Source organism: Symsagittifera roscoffensis, chromosome 8, assembly GCF_963678635.1.
Source record: "Symsagittifera roscoffensis chromosome 8, txSymRosc1.1, whole genome shotgun sequence".
In the NCBI taxonomy this organism is placed as follows: Eukaryota; Metazoa; Xenacoelomorpha; order Acoela; family Convolutidae; genus Symsagittifera; species Symsagittifera roscoffensis.
Window position 1 is genome coordinate 12,109,731 of NC_087069.1, and position 18,421 is coordinate 12,128,151.

The 18,421-nt window shown below is 39.2% G+C and overlaps 1 protein-coding gene across 1 annotated transcript; it reads right to left on the reverse strand.

Annotated features, from left to right (window-relative positions):
- LOC134853024 (WD repeat-containing protein 26-like) lies at positions 1 to 14,958 on the reverse strand. Its single transcript, XM_063868939.1, has 8 exons — positions 14,665 to 14,958; positions 9,377 to 9,847; positions 8,205 to 8,562; positions 7,660 to 7,884; positions 5,799 to 5,986; positions 5,059 to 5,279; positions 3,841 to 4,035; positions 1 to 1,371 (listed from the first exon to the last, which is right to left on the reverse strand). Exons 1-8 carry the CDS (start codon positions 14,789 to 14,791, stop codon positions 709 to 711), a joined length of 2,448 nt encoding a protein of 815 aa, XP_063725009.1. The 5' UTR covers positions 14,792 to 14,958; the 3' UTR covers positions 1 to 708.
- Positions 14,959 to 18,421: the final 3,463 nt, after the last annotated feature.

Consider the following 18,421-nt stretch of genomic DNA (forward strand, 5'->3'; position numbering starts at 1 on the left):
ATGTATGTTAACTACGCACTGTGTATTATTTAATACTAATGAACCAAATAAAAGAATTTTTATCAAATAGAATCTGGAGTAGAATGCACTTTAGTAAAAGGTCATTTGAAGGAAAATGCCTTCGTTTTTTTCACAAGTTGTTACTCTTCCTGGCCACGTGATCAAAACTTCCGTTTCCGGTGACGTAATACCATCTGTGAAGTTACGTAACATTTCTCCGAATACCCCATCTCGCCGAAGCAGTTATGCAAACGATTATGAAACAAGTGTTAATAAAACAGCTGTAATAGGGTGGTCGTATGTAAGGTAAAGTACTAAGTAAGTAACGAATCTAAATCATATAAAAGCTATGTATATCGTATTAACATAATTAGGAATATTATCAAACACATTTAAATTTAGGCCGATAATTGTGAGGTAACGAATTTTTTCGCTGACTTTCTAGCAGAATTCGCAAACCATTCCAATGTTTTTCGATAGAAGCTCTTTTTGAAAGCAGAACATTATTCAATTAAATTCAAATCTGGACCAAAATTTCACCATTCGAGTAATTAGCGGTTTCTTTAGATAGACTTTCTCCTTTGTTTTTATTGCTATAACTGTTTATGAAACAGACTAAAACTCTCGTAATCATTTCATTTGCAATTTCTACAACTAATACGTTTTATATTTCATTCTCATAACTGCTGTTATGCTTCGAAACCGTAATTACAACCAGCCGAATGACGAATAAGCCGACGAGCTTAAAGACGGCGACATCTGACGGTCATCGGGTAATTGCGACGAAGAAGAAATATTCTGCTGTTGTACATTAAAAGCACCCAATTCTGCGCCTGGATTCGAACCCGCGCTTACTGCGGCCAAACCCAAAGAAGAAGCACCATGATGTTGTGAAATATCAATCCCCGCGCTGCGTAGGATCCCGCTGACACTCATTGACACCGGATCCAGGTTAAGAACGTCTTCAGCTCCTCGCGATGGCGACGATATCGAGTCTTCTGTCGATGCCGAAAATAAGTTCACGCTCCTACTTGTTACATGCCCACTACCTCTGTCGCCTGATTGCTGTGAACTCTCGCCCTCTATCGACATGCCTTCATCGTCGTCATCATTATCTGAGTCATCGTTATCATCTGAAGCGCCGCCGGCTCCTCCAAAAAACAGATTACGATGGTCGTCCCCACCTGGACCTGAACCCCCTCTGGGATTATTTCGAGGGTTGTGTCTGTGTTGAGCCCCTCTGGTTAAAGTAGCACCTGTGAGTTCACTGAATTCGGAGGGGGGCGCTGGACCCCACACTTTAATTGTGCAGTCGTCTGACACTGAGACTAACATGGAGTGGATAGTTGGATTCCAGTCAACTCCGTTCACCTAAAATTACAAAAAAAAGCATTCTTACCCGGACGATCAGAATATTATACACTAATGAATTCTAACAAAATGACGGCTAACACTTTCGATGTTCCTGGTACTGTATCTCGATAGTCAACTTTACAACTCCGTTCAGTACAAAAGTCTAAATTTGTAAGCATTTCCTGTTCAATTATTTAATCAGGCTCTAATTTTCTTCTAGCTTCTGACCAAAAGCTTTTTATACAACCTAGTACGGTCACTAAGAAAGATCATTCTTAATTAAGAATCTTGAGGAAAACAATTACGACACCTCTATTTAAATTATTCAATTCTACGCTGTCTCAACCTTGCCTACCTGCTTCGTTGAAACTAAACGAAAACAGTGTACCCTAAGACAGGCGGATAAATGCCACAGAACTCAACGATACCGAATAAAAACATAACTTCGAGTATATATACAAAAATAAAAATGATAATTAAAAACTTCTTTTCGGGCAGCTACTTTGCGTGTAGGTAAATTAACAAATTTACCAAACCAAATTTACCAAAATAAATTAACAAACCACGCCAACAATTTCAATGACTGCGAGAGCACCATTGGACTAACAGGTCCGTTAACAGTGTCTCATTCAATTTTAAGGTTCTTTATTGTTCCGCACAAAACCAGGTACTACATATAATCATTGGAATGGGTCGAGTGATATACCAAATTGAAGCCCTTTCAGTCGTGATTGGAACGACATTAAATTTTTTCCAAAAAGTTTTCTCAGTATCGACAAAAACTGGTTTAAAATTTATGATTTTATTTCAATATTGAAGAAAAAAGCGAGGGAGCAGACTTACAATAGCCTGATTATGCTTAATTTAAGCCCTGAACACTTAACTTTAAGCAAAGAAAATTAGTTTTTGATCGTTTTTTTGTTCGTCTTATTTTTCTCCAAAATCTTTTGTCCAATTTGCCGATACTGCTATGGCTATCGAATATGCCTACAATATAGTTTTACATCAGATCCTTTTATCACAGCACGCAGAAGAAACACTAATTAAAAAAATTCTAGTTTGTTTAAAGACTATGGTTGTTGTTGTTGTAGCTACATCGATCTCTGCTTTGAGCTTCTGATTGAACTAGAGAGGTATTTTATGTTTGAAAGATCAAGGGAGAGAGTGCTAGCGAAATATTTTTCCTGTCTGGTCATGTTGATTTCGTCTCGTTCAATCTATCACTGCAGTTCCCCCGGGGTCTCAAAGGGCAAAACCGGCGTAGAAGGGGAACCACCTTTTCTAGTGATAGCGTCTTTGCGCTGCGGTGTCGGCACCTTCCCTCTGTATAGCACACACACGAGGAAGGTTTTGATGTGTTAATAAACCTGTTTTATGTGCCAAGTTTATCGGGGTGCGGGGAACCGCGTGAAACTCCATTGCCGGTTCAAGCGGGCAGTTTTTGTTAGTGAGGAAAGCCGAGAAAAACTCCGGTTACGTGGGGTTGTGTGATAAGCTGCAGATGTTTGTCAGCTTCTTCGAGATTCTCCCTTAAGCTCTCGATGGTAAGTGAGGTTAGGTGTACCCGGCAGTTAAACAGATGGTCGGTGGTGTGTGGTCCTATGTAGCAACTTGGACAGTCGTCGGATGTATTGTTGTTTAGCCTGTGGTGGTAGCTGGCGAGGTGAGTTGAATATCCGGATCGCAATTGTGACAGTGTGTATCGAGTTTTTTCAGGTTAAGTTTGCTGTCAAAGACTATGGTCGGAACAGTCTGTACTACTAAATTAAAATCCACTCGCCAACTAGAAGTCATTCGAGTTTTTTGGGCAATTTTCAGTTTCGCAGTTTCGTAAATAAAGAGCGAACTTTGCCGTTTTTCTTAAAAAAATGAATCAAAAACCTCAACAAATTAGAGCTGAGCTTGAACAAATTTTTAATGCAAAGCAATGTAAGTCCTGAAAGAAAAACGAAAAAAAAAACGACCTATTTAAGTGTCTTCAGGGTGCTCATTGACACTTAGAATATCTCCCCGTACATATCATTACAAAGTAAAAATTTATGGCTATCTTTTCGCTTTTCTCAGAAATCTCAAATTGAGTTACTCAAATTAAGAGTGACCTTACAATGATGCATACCGAGAATTGTAACGAAACAAAGAGAAGACGTTGAGACAAATTATTCAAAGGAATGTTTCGCAGCAACCTGGTCTTAAGTTCCATAAATTTGAATCCTATATAGCAACATCACAGTTGATTTGCTGAAAAAGTACAAAATTGAAGGCCTTTCAATTTTTCCGCTCAGAGCATACTTTTGGACTAAATACTTTCTAAGTGAACACTTTCTTCAAACTATGTTTCGGCTACGTACTCAACCAACCAGATTCAAGCATTTTGCTCTATTTTCATTCGGGGTCTCATGATTTGAGCGGAATAAGTAAAAAAAGACTCCAACTTGAAATCATCTACTTTTTAGTTATCATTATTCTTTAAAACTCAAGTATACTGACCTGTTTGGTGTGTCCGGATAGGACTGCGATGGGGAGGTGTCTGTGTCTGTGCCAGATGTAGACACACTTGTCTTCACTGCCACTGGCCACTAGAGAGCCCTCCTCACTCCCGCCCACACTCGAGTAGATCAGGTCCCGCTCCACCTTCAGGCCAGCTAGTCTGGTCAGCAGAGTACCACTGTCCAGGTGGAAGATCTAAACAACAAATTCATACAAATTGAACAGAAGGGGTGAAACAGTGTATTGACGCATAATGAAAAAGTCGTATAAATTATAATCGTATAATCCGACTATCGTATAACGTATAATCCCATATCTTGACTTTCGTATAAAAACCGTATAATCGTATAACTTCAGATAAAAATTCTAATTCAATTTTAGCAACCGCTAAAGGGTTTTTAGTTTGTTTTTGCTGCTTGATTATATTTTTGCCGGAAAATCTCTGATTGCACTCAGAAAACTTTTTGTGTTGGAATTGAGCTGCCCCTAATATTAATCGATCTTGCAGTACTCAATGAAAAATCGTCGTCTCACAAAAAAGGGGCCAATTATCGGTTTCGTATAATCGTACAATTTAGTGTATAAATCTGATCTCTGGTTAATCGCATAATCTAATACCGTATTAGGGTTTTTTTTGTATGTTGTCCCATATCGTATAACGTGTACAAAACACTGCAATAAATAAATGGAACAGAATCACGTATTGTTATATTTCAGACAGCAAAAAAAAAACGTCAATATGGAGCCTTAGAAGGCAGAAAATAATTAGGAAAACAAGCTTTGAAGGAATAAGCTACCAACAGGAGTTGAAAAAGCGTTAATCAACAAGAAAATAAGGTGGAAGAACTAGAGAACAAATGAAGCGTTCACCTTTAGTAACCAGAAACTCAAAATATAGACCTTTCGGAAATTGGTGAATAAATAGCGATGATAATGTCATCAAGCAAAAAAAGGAACAGGTTAATATTTTTTAGCACCTAGCAGGAATGAACTGAAAAGACCGCCGCAAACTATTTTTCTCCATTTTAACTCAACTTAATCTTAAATCAACTTAACCTTAAATTACCTTGAGTTACCATGATATTGAGATTTAGTCACATCAAGATAAAAAAAACACTGTTCCAATACTACAAATTCAAAATCAATCGAATTTGTGAAATGCAATCGTGCCTTTCAATCTACTTCCGAACTCGAATCTAAACATAAAAGGGAACCAACCTGTATTCCTCCTCCCTTCTCCATAGTACACACTAAGAACTGATCGCACTTGGACACTTCGAGGGCCATGATGGCCTTGTCTGTCTGGATTATGGTCGCATCTCTATCCACACAGTAAGACCTCACTCTGTTGTGGTTGTCTGCAGCTAGCACTGTGTTCTCCCGCTTGTATGAGGCCAGTGCTATCACTCGAATGCCCTCCCAAGAACTCTCGATGTTTCCTGAAACGATGATTTTTTCTCTCGAGCTGCTTTAATTCACTCTGTTCTCTCAAACTGAGATTAACTTTCAGTTAACCAAAACGTGAGTTTAAATTCGACAAAAAACTTGATTTTGTCCCTGTTTGATTCGAAGACCATCACATTATTGTGCTTAAGATTTCAAAGAAAAGACAGCTCAAGCGTTTTCGCCTTAAAAAAGGTATTTAATAGTGGCGTGTCTTACCTTATTTGTTAAAAAATTTCAAAATACACCCAAAATTTCCAATGGATATTTATACAAGCTTTCTTGTACAAAAAAAAACAATGCTTCTCGACAGCTTTCAAAACCTTTAGATTCAGAAAAAAAATAAAATGATACTTTTACAGAGAATTTTCCTAAACATGCTTGTATACCTGTGCTTGCTTTGTCAATTTAATTATTTGCCGTAGCTTGCGGACTCTAAATAATATCATTTGCGTGGGTATAACGGAAATTAATCCATGTTAAATTCAGAATGTAAATCCTCCCGTTGCGTTTACCGGATAGATCGCAGAGGTAGAAGTGTCCCTGGATGCCAGCCACTGCAAAGTGGGAGGAGTCAGGTAGCCAGCAACAGGTAGTCAGACAATCCTCCGGGGAGTTGGACACCCGCACCATGCGATCCAGGGTCACCATGTTCCACAGGATGGCTTTGGAGGGGGAGCGAGCACCACAACTCAGTAGATACCTTAAAGTGAGAGCATGATTTAGTGAACAAAATGCTATCGACCAAGTGAATTATTTATTATCAAGCAATAATATAAAAACCCAGTGAATTTTCTCAACCTCACAATCAATTGGGAGAGAGGGGGGTCCCATGGCCCTACTATTGTCTCATACTGCCACGACCACTACCGACAATTGGAAAACCCCGATAGCGTAGGTAACTTTTTCCGCATGGTTTTAGCTACCTCCTATTAAACCCCCCTATCATGATTTGGATTCTAAAAAGATTTCAAAACAGCAAAACATCGCTTCGCTAGAAGTATTATCACAGATGATTCTAGAGTAAATTGAGTCTTTGTGTCGTTGAACAAATCACTTTATAATTTGACAACTAAGTAATTTTTGATATATTGATTTTTTTGCAATATTGAAATTTACGTTAATTGCTAAAAGACATTTTCCTCCTCGGGTATCTTTTTGATAACTAAAAAAAACTGCCCCAAATAAATTTGAATGCACCAATAAAGCCTTGAGAGAGTTACACTTTTGCACAGTAGCGGTACCGAAAATGCCGATGGGTAAAAAGGAAGACTCATAGCTGCCTGACAATAGGCAAACACTCCCAATAAACTAGAACAGATGTTATCAAATTGTCAATGCTATATAGCAAAAAAGCCCTTTAATCAGCTCTTTTTATTTCCGAGGTGGGTTGAGAAATGTCGATTCAAAAAATAACGCTATGCTAGCTAGCTCGCTTGCGTAAAAACCATCAACAGCGTATTTCAACACTCTACCAAACCCAGTAAAAAGGGTTAGTTAAACAATTGCAGATGACTAGCCAAATCGAACAAAATTATCTCTGTTCCAAATTTGGAGCAAAAACAATTGATACTCTGAGCATCGATTGTACATTAGCGCTGGTTTATAACCATATACTGCAAAAAATATATATATTATTAAACACAAAAGATAGCGACCTAAGTCGCAAAAATGTAACGAAATGTCAGCACTTTTTACACACAAGCCAAGCGAGAAAAAAGCAAGAAGTCGCTCAAGAAATGTAAAAATTGAAATAAGGAAAAAATTTAACCCTTGAAAATTTTTTGCTTTGTGCCTAGAAGACAAGGAGTTTCACTTACTCGTATCTGCGCCCAGGTCGCTTTACAACAGACAACACCAACCACCAATGAAATCTTTTTAAAAAATCTTTGGAAATTGAAACTTTTGCAATGAACCGAACTCGAATCGCCCGACATGTTAAATGGAAGTCTCACACCTGCTTGACAATAGGCAACCACTGACCATCAATATAAAAAAGAGATCAGATGCTATTAAATTACCAGTGCTATAAAGCAAAAATGCATTCAAATAAGCACTTTTATTTGGGACTTGGGTCGGAGAACGAGGATTCGTAATCAGGCGCGGATCCCACATCACTATAAAGACCCTATAATGACCAAATTTTCTGCGCCGCAGACAACTTTTTCAAAAAACAGGCTAAAAAGCGTTTTAGGGCAATTTTTGGAAAATTTCGACCAAAAAATAGCGTTTTTTTCGGCGCGCGCTTCCGCTCAAAATTAGTATTTTTAAAAAGCGAACTCATATTATAACACTGCGTTGATACAGTTGGAAAAATGAAAAACACCCAAAACTTGGAGCAATGCTAATAACCGTCATTAACTTAACCATCTTTACCTGTCGTCTGGTGACCATGCGAAGAACCCGACAGATGCCTCGTGGTCTAATTTCTGATCACATAGTTTCAGTTTGTGGTGCTCTGTGACTGTGTAGAGCTGGATGTGGTGTGAGTTGCCGCCTGCTGCTAGAGTGGTCCCTCTGTGGTTGAACTTACAATACAGGTACTCCTCACTGTCCATTATAGTCTGTTTCATCCGACATGGCAACTGGTTCTTCGTGCACCTAGACATCAATCAGTGGTTAAGCAGCTCATTTTTCTTACCTCTACAACAGATAATCGTCAGAAAAAATTGCAACAAAATTTAAGTTAAGAAATACAGCTTCAAAACATTCCACGTTAATTATTCTTTCGCTGAGTAAATTTATTCTGCTTTCAAAACGCAAAAAAAATTAAGACACTTTTCGTTTCCTTAAAATATTTCTCATATTAGAGACGCTCATGATTCATAGCATAACCGCATACGACATAAATCCACGAAGTACAAAAATACGCAGCTTTTTTGGGAAAAATTTTGCATATAATAATAACCAGTACAACTCACTTGTGGTCAGTCAATAGGGACAACGTTTGGTAACTACTCGAAGATGAAGATTGAGAATTCGGATTAGAAATTACGCCGTTCGATTCTTGTGACGTCATAACTGCTGCTCCATTCGGCACAGCTGATTTTCGCCCCAGTGTGTCGTTATTCTGCTCGTCTCCACTAATTGTATTACTGCTGGCTCTTTCGTTCGTCTCGTGCAGAGGCGCTTCATTTGATACCACGTGGTACGTGCAGTTGCTAATCTGGTATTGCAAGGACTGGTCAACTAATTTCCGGAGACGTTCTCTGGGAAGCATCACGTTGGGTGGGAGAAATTCGCTGAGTCTGTCTATCAATTGCAATCTAGACTGCTTGCCTGTAACATAAACTGCAATTACATCAATACTCAAATACTTTGAATAATAAACCAGGGTTGCACTGTAATTAACACCTCTGTTATTTACACTGTTATTTAAAATTATTTAACCAGGCCTGTTATAAACTGCTGTTATAAACTGCACTGGCTGACCTCTGTCTCAAAATGTTGAAGCTAGTACCTACCACAGCGGGCTTGGAAAGAGCTTTCTCGACAATTAATTTTGTCCGTTCGGACTTGCGAAACTACCTCGACTCCGAAAAAGTTGGGAAACTTGCTTTTTGTCTCCGTGTACTAAAATCTGATTGAATATAATTCATTGTTTGGTACACTGCTCCAACTTTTTAAAACTTTACCGTTATTAACAGTTAATAATGTTTTTTACGTTAAAAACGTCATAAATCCAGAAGGGGTGTAATTAATGCAACCCTGTAATAAACTTATCAAAATTCATAATGCATCACACTAACTTGATAGAAAATACAATGTCAGCACATATCGAACTTCGAATGGAAAAGGACGAGACCAGCGGATCTGCAATTTGCTTGCCCTATAAAAACTTAGGCCGATACTTGTCATAATAATCAAAACATATTCTGATGATCTTGATTCAGAGTTTTCAGGAAGACTCATTTCCAAAGAAAAACTATCGAATCTTGTCTTTGCAGTCAAAAAACGTTAAATAGATGACGATGATGATGCCCCCGAAAAATTATACACCCATGTCAATATAAAATTCACGAATTCGGGGTATTACGTTTTTTTTTTCAACTACAAGTCAAAGAGCACTACTACAACAGCAGACGTGTTTTACCTTTTCCAGGCCAGTGGGCTGATTTTCGGATCTCTTCGGGCGTTGAAAACATGGCCAAAGAGGCAAGATAGTGACAGCAACTGTGTTTCACAGGAATACGGCTTATGTCACTTCTGAGGCACTTGACAGCATCTAGCACTCTCCCGTCATCCAAAAGCTCCAGAAACTTCTGCTCCTGAAGTAGATACTTCATCTTGTGATGGTGTACACTATGTGAAACTGATTTGCGAAGATCCTCAAGGCAAGACTCGGCAAACCTCCAGTTTCCATTTAGCACATGGTGTCTTAGATTTGTGGCGGAAGGGTGTTCGAGAGAGCATTGAGATTCTCTGGTCAGACAACTGGCCGTATCTGTCAGTCCGATTTCAGTGAAAAACTGGCCAATCACTCGCAGCAATTCTTGTTCGCGCGTTGTATATACTTTAGGCTTCGACGCATTCGCATGGCCATTTGTAACTAAACCGTTTGATACTAAACAGAACATTTCTTAATGAAACAAACAATCACATTAAAATAAGTATGCATTGTCCATTTACAATTTAGACACTCGTTTAGAAGTATGGTACGAAAAACTTTTAAAGATATGGTCCATATAAAAGTTAATAAGTAGAAATAGTTAGTTTTTTTGTAAAGTTTCAGCCACAGAACCTGTTTCGCCTACATGTCATTGGGCTATCATTTTTTTTTGACTAAATTCAATTTAAGGCCAATGAAATGAATTGAAATCTAAGACAAAACCCGATGCACAGTCAAGCAACCCGTTGCAGATGCCCAACAAATTGCGACCCAACCATTCAAAAGATGGAAGAAATTTGGACAAACTGAGACGAAAAGTTCTGGAGAAGAAGACTCTTTTTCTCAATACATTTCAAAAGATAGTGAGATCAGGTCACATGACACAACGAAAACGCCAATTAACTAGAGCCAAAAACTATAAAAATGACGAAATCCGGATCAGTAGTATACAGAATGAGTTATATATTGACTAGATTCTTAAATCATCCACCTTAAAATCTTCAAAGACAGTTTGCGGGACAGTTTGGCAATTAGATGGCAGGATGCTCTGGTCTACCATAAGGTATTGAGGTTCGGACTGTAGCCGAATCTTATTTGTGCAAGGCTGCATCCGGTTGAGCAGAATAGTGTCAGTTCTGTATGAGAAGAGACTTCTTGGGGTCTTGATGGGAGAACTTTAGATGGGGGTTTGTCTGTCTTTTTGAACTATGAGTATGAATTAGCTTTACAGTTTTGAAGTTCTGGTTTACAAAAGACTAAGCTGGGTAAAATCATTTTGGTATTTGGGCTTGTTCGGCCAAGTAGAAACGTATTGGATTTCCGTTATGTTAATACCTTATAATGTTTGGCAGTAAATTGCCAGGTGTGGACGTATGTGGAAGTATCACTAGCGGCATGGGCGCAGTCCAGATTCAGTTTTTAAGTTTTATGTCAAAAACTTAGGAGTGATTCTAACTAGCAAGTACAGCCCAGTCCTTTCAAGGAGGTCACCGTTGATTAAAAGCATCACTGATGCAAGGTCAAGGGTAAATAAGGGCGTAGTTGTTTAGTGAAGGGGAGAGAAACTGAGCTGCTTTAAATTGAAACCGGGCGATAAATGTCTGATACTTCAACATCTTTGCTTGGTTTCGGTAAAAGAACGATGTACGAGTTCCTCTAAATTTGAGGTGTTTTGTTAAAAAGAGGTAGTTTAAAACGATGCGTTTCGAAAATTAAGCTATGAACTATGCAGAGGCCGACAGGGCTTATTACTCAGGTTGATTTCGCTTCTTCAAAGGCAGTCTTAGTCTCAAATGGCAAGAAGTTCAGTGGTTTGTTCAAGCATTTTTTTTAAATAAGTTCCTCTTGGTCTTCCTTTGAGTTTTGTTTCATTGGTCCATTTGTGGACTCTCAGTTGGGTCCATTGCAAGTTAAACGCGTTTGCTATTTGTTTCGCCTCTGAAAATTTTATTCCATTAAAAGAGATGGAAAGATCCTGCTATAAATTTTTTTCCGTTCGATTGAAGACCGGACCATTTTGCAGAACTTAATGGACGAAGTGTGGTGGCTGAAGATTCACAGGAAGTCGAGTACCCCTATCTCTATTTCTTTTGACAGTTTTTTTTTCACAATTTCTCCACAGTGAAAAATGACCCAATACGCTTTACTAAAAATATTTAGCGAACCCACTCAAGCTTCAGATGCTTCTGAAAACTGAAGTTCTCTATAAATTTATTCCAGCCAACTATTCAGACATCTAACTACCTAACCATTCAATCACAAAATCCATCGTTCGGTTGATCCTGTCATCCACGCATTCAGTCATCCTGGTTGGATCAACCGATGGCTGGATGGAAGGATAAATGGCTGAACAGATGTATGGATGGATGAAAAGAAATACAGTTCGCTGACTCGATGGATTAACGGATGGATGATAAGATGGAACGATGGATGGCTGGAAGGACAGATGGGTGGATAAAAGGTAAGTGGATGGATGGACGAGAGATGTGTAGATGTAATCAAGGCTAGTTGACTTAGGGGATTGCTTATTAGATGAATGAATGATGGAAAGCATGATGTATGGATAGATCGATGTTTGGAGAGACGGATGGATGACTGGTTGAATGGATCGACAATGGGTGACTAGATCAATGTATGGCTAGGTGACTTGACGGATTGCTGATTAGACGGTTAGATTATGGATAGCTGGATGTATGCATGGGTAGATGCATAGCTGTCTCGAAGTATAGATGATGGATGGCTGGTTGCCTGAATGGCGATTACATGGACGGACGGCTTGTTCGATTGCTGGTTGGATGTATTATGGATACCGGATGGACAGATGGCTGGTTGAATAATGGTTTGGATGAACGGCAGGATCAATGCAAATATGGTTGGATGACTAGATAGGTGGATGGCTTGGAAGAAAGGATGGCTGCTTGGATGAATAGTTTTTTTGGATGAATGGCTGGTTCAGTATATAGATGGCTGAATGGAAGGATGATTTTTTGGTCGGATGAATGACTAGATCGCTGATTGGATGTAAGGCTGAACGAATAGAAGGCTGGATGGATAGCTAAATGGATAGCTCGATGAAAGAGCGGGACGGATAACTGGTATATTTGAATAACCAAGGATAAAAGTGCATTAGCGTCTGTCATGACGTTTGCATTATCTTCCATGAGCAGTTGAAATATTGAAACCTTAGTCTTAAGGACAACTGCTACAGTGGATATAAAAATTTGTGAAGCGGAAGCTTTGGTTGCTGGCCAATCTTTCAAAAACCCGCTACTCCAATCCAGTCTTCCAATATCTGTAAAACACCATACATAATCGATGTATGTAAAAATTCAGGAGACCTCTCCCCCCCCCCCCCCCTCTAATCCATTGGAGGAAAAAAATGTGCTTTTTTAGCAAAAATATCAATGCAGATTATCTCAGAGCGCATTTCCCTCGTACCCCTTACAGACTATCCGATTAAAACGAAAAAATAAAAACCTAAATTGTCCTTCGAAGGACGCAAAGTTAAAAACAATAAAAGCATGCCAAAAAATTAAGGCAAAAAATTGACCCCCCAAAAAAACAAAGGCAACTCAAACAGAATCAGATTCAGTAAACACATAATCATATGGAAAATGAAGAATACTTTCAACTTAAATGATAATTTGAAGTACAAAAAATCAATTGGATTGCAACTAAGCCGATATAACTTTAACAAACAACCGTTGAATCAATTGATAACCCCAAAATACTCTTCAGTCCAATTTGATAACATCTGCTTCGCGCACACGAGCGAGGAAAATGGAAAAAAGAGCTCTAAAACGCCAAAACAAAGTGACATTAAAAAAAGGAACAAATAAAACTACACCTTAACGCCAAAACGCCAAAACAAAATCACATTAAAAAAGGAACAAATAAAACTACACAGATTCAGCTAGGAATTCTGAGAAAATTTAGTTTTCGAGAAAGTAGTTTTCGGGACTTGTGAGAAAATTTCTATACATAGTTAAAATTTTCAAAAAGAGGTTTCCGAATTACTTACCGGCTTTTCTTCAAAAGAGAGAGAAACACTTTATGTAGGAAACATGTTAAGCACCATCTTGGTTTCCATTAATCATCAACCTTAGAATCAGCCGGTTAAAACTCGAGAAAAGAAAAATTCCAAATACGGACAAATTTCTAAAATTTGACATTTTCTACGGTCATATCTTTTCCCAAAACGTAGGACATAGGCGCTGGAGCAGACAAAACTCGCATAACTTTTTTATACGTTTAAACGCTTAATCTCAGATTTGGCAGGGTAGTTTTTGAAAAAGTCAAAAACTTTCCAAAAACGGTCAAAAGCTCAAACATTGGTTGTTTTCGTGTGTAATAACCTTTCTCTTATACGACAAAAGGGCATAGCCAATTGATCAAGGACAATTTCTAGCAGTTGATCTCGCGGTTAAATCGTTGACCTAAGATTTGGCAGGAAATTTTGGAGACAACTGTTTCAAAAATTAACCAAAATGTCAAAAAACGGCTTTGTTTGAGGTCATACTTTTCTTCTAGCGAAATATGGGAATAGTCGCTTATAATGGGTAGATACCCATAATCTCGGTCTTTTGATTGAAACCACAACCGCAAACTTGCGCAGTTAAAATTTGATATTATAAATCAAAACAAATAGGTCAAAGTTCCTCTACTGAAATTTTTCTAGGCCGTAGAACCTGGGGTTCATGAAAGAGATTAGTGAAATATGCAGGCAGATAAGAGAGTAGTCGGCTCGTTGACGTGGTGAAAATCGGTGAAATAATTTTTCAGAAAAACTGAAATTTCTATGAAAAATGCAAAAACTTCCCAGAGCGTCTCACGAAAAAAAAACCGACTCCTATACTTTTTCACAATACCTGTTTCCAATCAGTAACCAACACTAGCAAAAAAAGAAAGCAGCAAATATGGTATTAAATGGCTTATACAAAAATTTTCTTAAAGATGATTGGATTGAAATATACCAAAATGCCACCAAATGAGCACTTTTATTTGCAACTTGGGTTGGTAATACACACTTTGTAGTAATACACTATTACAATCTTTCGGAGCGATCTCATTATCTGATTTTAAAAAAGCATGATCTTATTAATTGTTCTATGGTCTGAATTGATTTAAAATTTTGGTGTGATGCCACATAAAACTGAGCTTTTCGAATAGGACGTATAGAACACAGCGTGATTACTTTTCTAAACGAGTACCACTATTAAAAACAAAATACTCAAAACTACAAACATAATGAAAATAAGCTTCAATACACCAACCTGAAACATCATACCCAAGAGCTTCGTCTTGAAATCCATTCTCACAATCACTCGTCAAAAATTTAAGGTTCATGGCGTTTTCAGGAAACATGGGAGCTGAATTTGCGTGCATATTTTCATCTACCATGTTGTTCAGAACCCCTTGAATAGGGGATAAAGGCCCACTTCCTCTCAACGAATTTCGAGGCGAATGCGGAGACAATTTAGCCTTCTTCGAAGGACGAGATTCTTCGCAATATATGACAAAGTCGCTACTTCGACGTGCCAGATTTGCATATATTAGGCTGCATTAGCAACTCTGAAAATACTCTCAAACATTAGTTCACTGAAAAACTAAAGATTTCCGAAAAAATCACTCGGACTCATGCATTTAACTCTCTTCCTTGTCTCACTTCGGATTAGTTGATATATACGCGGCGACATTGCAAACACATCATCAAGATTTTCGCGTTTCCTGAATAAAAACAAAAATGGTTGTTTCATAGGGTGCAGTCCCCGGAACGTGGCAAACTCTACCAGGCGCTGTCGGAAATTGCACATCCGTTCTGTTACTTAAACTCGCGAGGCGTCAGAATCTCCAACGGGGGCTGCCCATGAGGAACATTCCCTTGCGGGTATTGATCGTTCCATTGCGGTCTTCAATGCTAGTCGTCCCGATCGCTACTTGTATTCCTGCCTCAAGCGTTCTATCTCTTCTCCCTGTTTCTCGTTGCAATCCTCAGACAGTCTCTTGCACATGTCTGTCTTTTTCGGTTCTAAGCGAGATTTTTCTCGCCCGCTCCAGTTCCTCTTTGGTATATGTTCAGATCTTACAGAGATTCGTTCGTCTGAACTTCTTGTCCTCTGGTCCGTTTTGGTGGCGCAGCTGCTCTGTTGTGAGCTAGACGAGGCTGCCTCGCTACTCATCTCTTGATGCATGCTCCTCAACCCAGGCCTAGGCTTGGTCGGAAGAAGCATTTCACCTGGTTGGTAGGTCCTGGAACTTCTCAATCCAGGCTCGTTCGACAAGTCATTTCCTGAGAGTGCCCCGTTTCTCCACCTCATTACCCCCATGTTTGGGCGGTCTAGTAATCCTTGTTGTCCATAAGGAGCCATCAATAAGACTTCCGTAGGGCAGTCACCCACAATTGTCATGCTCCAAGATAATCGTTAAGGCGGCCAACAACAGACTACCTCTGTGTCCTCCAGAGCGGAGTCACGACCCCTCAGCCGGCAAAAGATCGCATCTATCACCGGCCCTACAAATGCCTGGGCGAGGTCTATCAATTCATCGAGTTGAAGTTATCCATTTCGTAGGATTCGACTTCAAAAGTCAAATGAGAAGATTTTGATCTTAAACTATATTAAAAATCGTTTGAATTCTAAAATCTTGGTATTTCATCCAAGAGTAGACACTCCAAATTTTGATATATTCTTAAGATTATTGATCGAGTATTCATGGTCACTAACCATTTCACACCCAAAATCCTAATACTATATAAAACATAATACATTACATTTAAAGCATAACAAATCCTAATCTCGACCTACACTCAACCTACACTCAAGTAGTATTTATTGTCTAAAAACACTTCTATGATGGTATCAGAAAAAATCACAAGAATCAGCGCATACAGCTCCCGAGGATTAAGTCGTCCTCGGTTTGGGTCGTACACCGGAATCGATAGTTCTTTCACCTTCCTCTCCACTAGGAAGTCTCTCAGTCTTGTGACATTCGACCAGAATGGACAAAACTGCAGATTCAACAGCTTCAAAATTTTAGCAGCTAACCTTCCGAATTGACGATTTCAAGAGATTAACAACGTTATTGGGACGATTAGTCAAACGGTGAAGGTCAAGATATTCTGGTATTTTGAAATTTTAAAAATTCGAAGTAATGACGTAATAATTCTGAGAAGTGTCAAAAACGGCCATTTTGGAAGAAAACCAGATTATAATCAGAACAACAATAGTTGCGACGAAGACCGTTCCGAATTGCAACTATTGTGTCGCTACAATAGTTGCAAGGCCGTTTGCAACAACGATGAAGGGTAGAAGACAGCCTTCCGGAAAGAAGATAAGGGTCTTATTTCCCCGGTTTCAAGAATCCGGAGGTATCTCGGGAGTTGAAATGAAACTCTTTTATATAAAATTTTAGCTTCCGGTTATGTCTTGAATTGAATTTAATTAGCATCCGAATTCATTTGGCAAGGATGAGAAGCTAGGAGTTGGGGGAAAGGGTTGATCCATCTTCGTGGAGTTGATGATTTTTATCTACTGAACAAAAACAATGGTAATATCATAAGTAGTAGTAGCCCTGTTTTTAGGAGTGACCTCGTGGTCTGGTAATACTGAGAGTCAGCCATGAGCTCATTAATTTTGCATGTAATTAGGTTAATTTGAGTGTTTTGAACGAAGTCGAAAGCAGTATTGTTTTTGTCGACCCGATGTTAGAAAGACCATCAAAAGAACTGGCTTTGGTAGAGACGGTGAAAAGCATGTAGAGCTTGGTTTAGACGCTGGCCAGTCGTTTTATAGCTTAGCTTTATATTCCGTCGATATGTACTTCCGGGCGAATGTTACATAGATGTTTTTATGGCGCTCCTGGGTGTTATTCTTTTTTAACAGCATGACCGGCAGAACCGTTAACGAGCACTCCGCGCCGAGCGGATGCTCACATTAACGCCCTTAATAGGCCAAAACCGCCGGGGCGGAAGGGTAGTTTGGAACGCGGAAGCCTTCCGGATCACCGTGAATAGTTTTTTAACCTAGTTAAGACCGAAAATTCACGAACCAGGAAGGGTGGGAGGATCGGCCATCCCCTCGTTCCCTGAGAGGTCCGTGACCAAAAACACTTAAAGATATATATAAAACCAAACAAAACGTAGTATACTACCCAAGGAAAACAAAAACATAAAAAATAACCGAAAAAATGCTAGTCGTCCCGATCGCTACTTGTATTCCTGCCTCAAGCGTTCTATCTCTTCTTCCTGTTTCTCGTTGCAATCCTCACACAGTCTCTTGCACATGTCTGTCTTCTTCGGTTCTAAGCGAGATTATTCTCGCCCGCTCCAGTTCCTCTTTGGTATATGTTCAGATCTTACAGAGATTCGTTCGTTTGAACTTCTTGTACTCTGGTCCGTTTTGGTGGCGCAGCTGCTCTGTTGTGAGCTAGACAAGGCTGCCTCGCTACTCATCTCCTGATGCATGCTCCTCAACGCAGGCCTAGGCTTGGTCGGAAGAGGCATTTCACCTGGTTGGTAGGTCCTGGAACTTCTCAATCCAGGCTCGTTCGACAAGTCATTTCCTGAGAGTGCCCCGTTTCTCCACCTCATTACCCCCATGTTTGGGCGGTCTAGTAATCCTTGTTGTCCATAAGGAGCCATCAATAAGACTTCCGTAGGGCAGTCCCCCACAATTGTCATGCTCCAAGATAATCGTTAAGGCGGCCAACAACAGACTACCTCTGTGTCCTCCAGAGCGGAGTCACGACCCCTCAGCCGGCAAAAGATCGCATCTATCACCGGCCCTACAAATGCCTGGGCGAGGTCTATCAATTCATCGAGTTGAAGTTATCCATTTCGTAGGATTCGACTTCAAAAGTCAAATGAGAAGATTTTGATCTTAAACTATATTAAAAATCGTTTGAATTCTAAAATCTTGGTATTTCATCCAAGAGTAGACACTCCAAATTTTGATATATTCTTAAGATTATTGATCGAGTATTCATGGTCACTAACCATTTCACACCCAAAATCCTAATACTATATAAAACATA

What these genes read in the sequence shown, in the direction of transcription:
- LOC134853024 (XM_063868939.1), bottom strand. Translation starts at nt 14,791, where the DNA reads ATGGTAGATGAAAATATGCACGCAAATTCAGCTCCCATGTTTCCTGAA. An exon ending in GCATGGTCACCAGACGACAG is followed by an intron (nt 5,987 to 7,659) that starts GTAAAGATGGTT and finishes TCTCACTTTAAG; the next exon opens with GTATCTACTGAGTTGTGGTG. An exon ending in AGAAGGGAGGAGGAATACAG is followed by an intron (nt 4,036 to 5,058) that starts GTTGGTTCCCTT and finishes TTTGTTGTTTAG; the next exon opens with ATCTTCCACCTGGACAGTGG.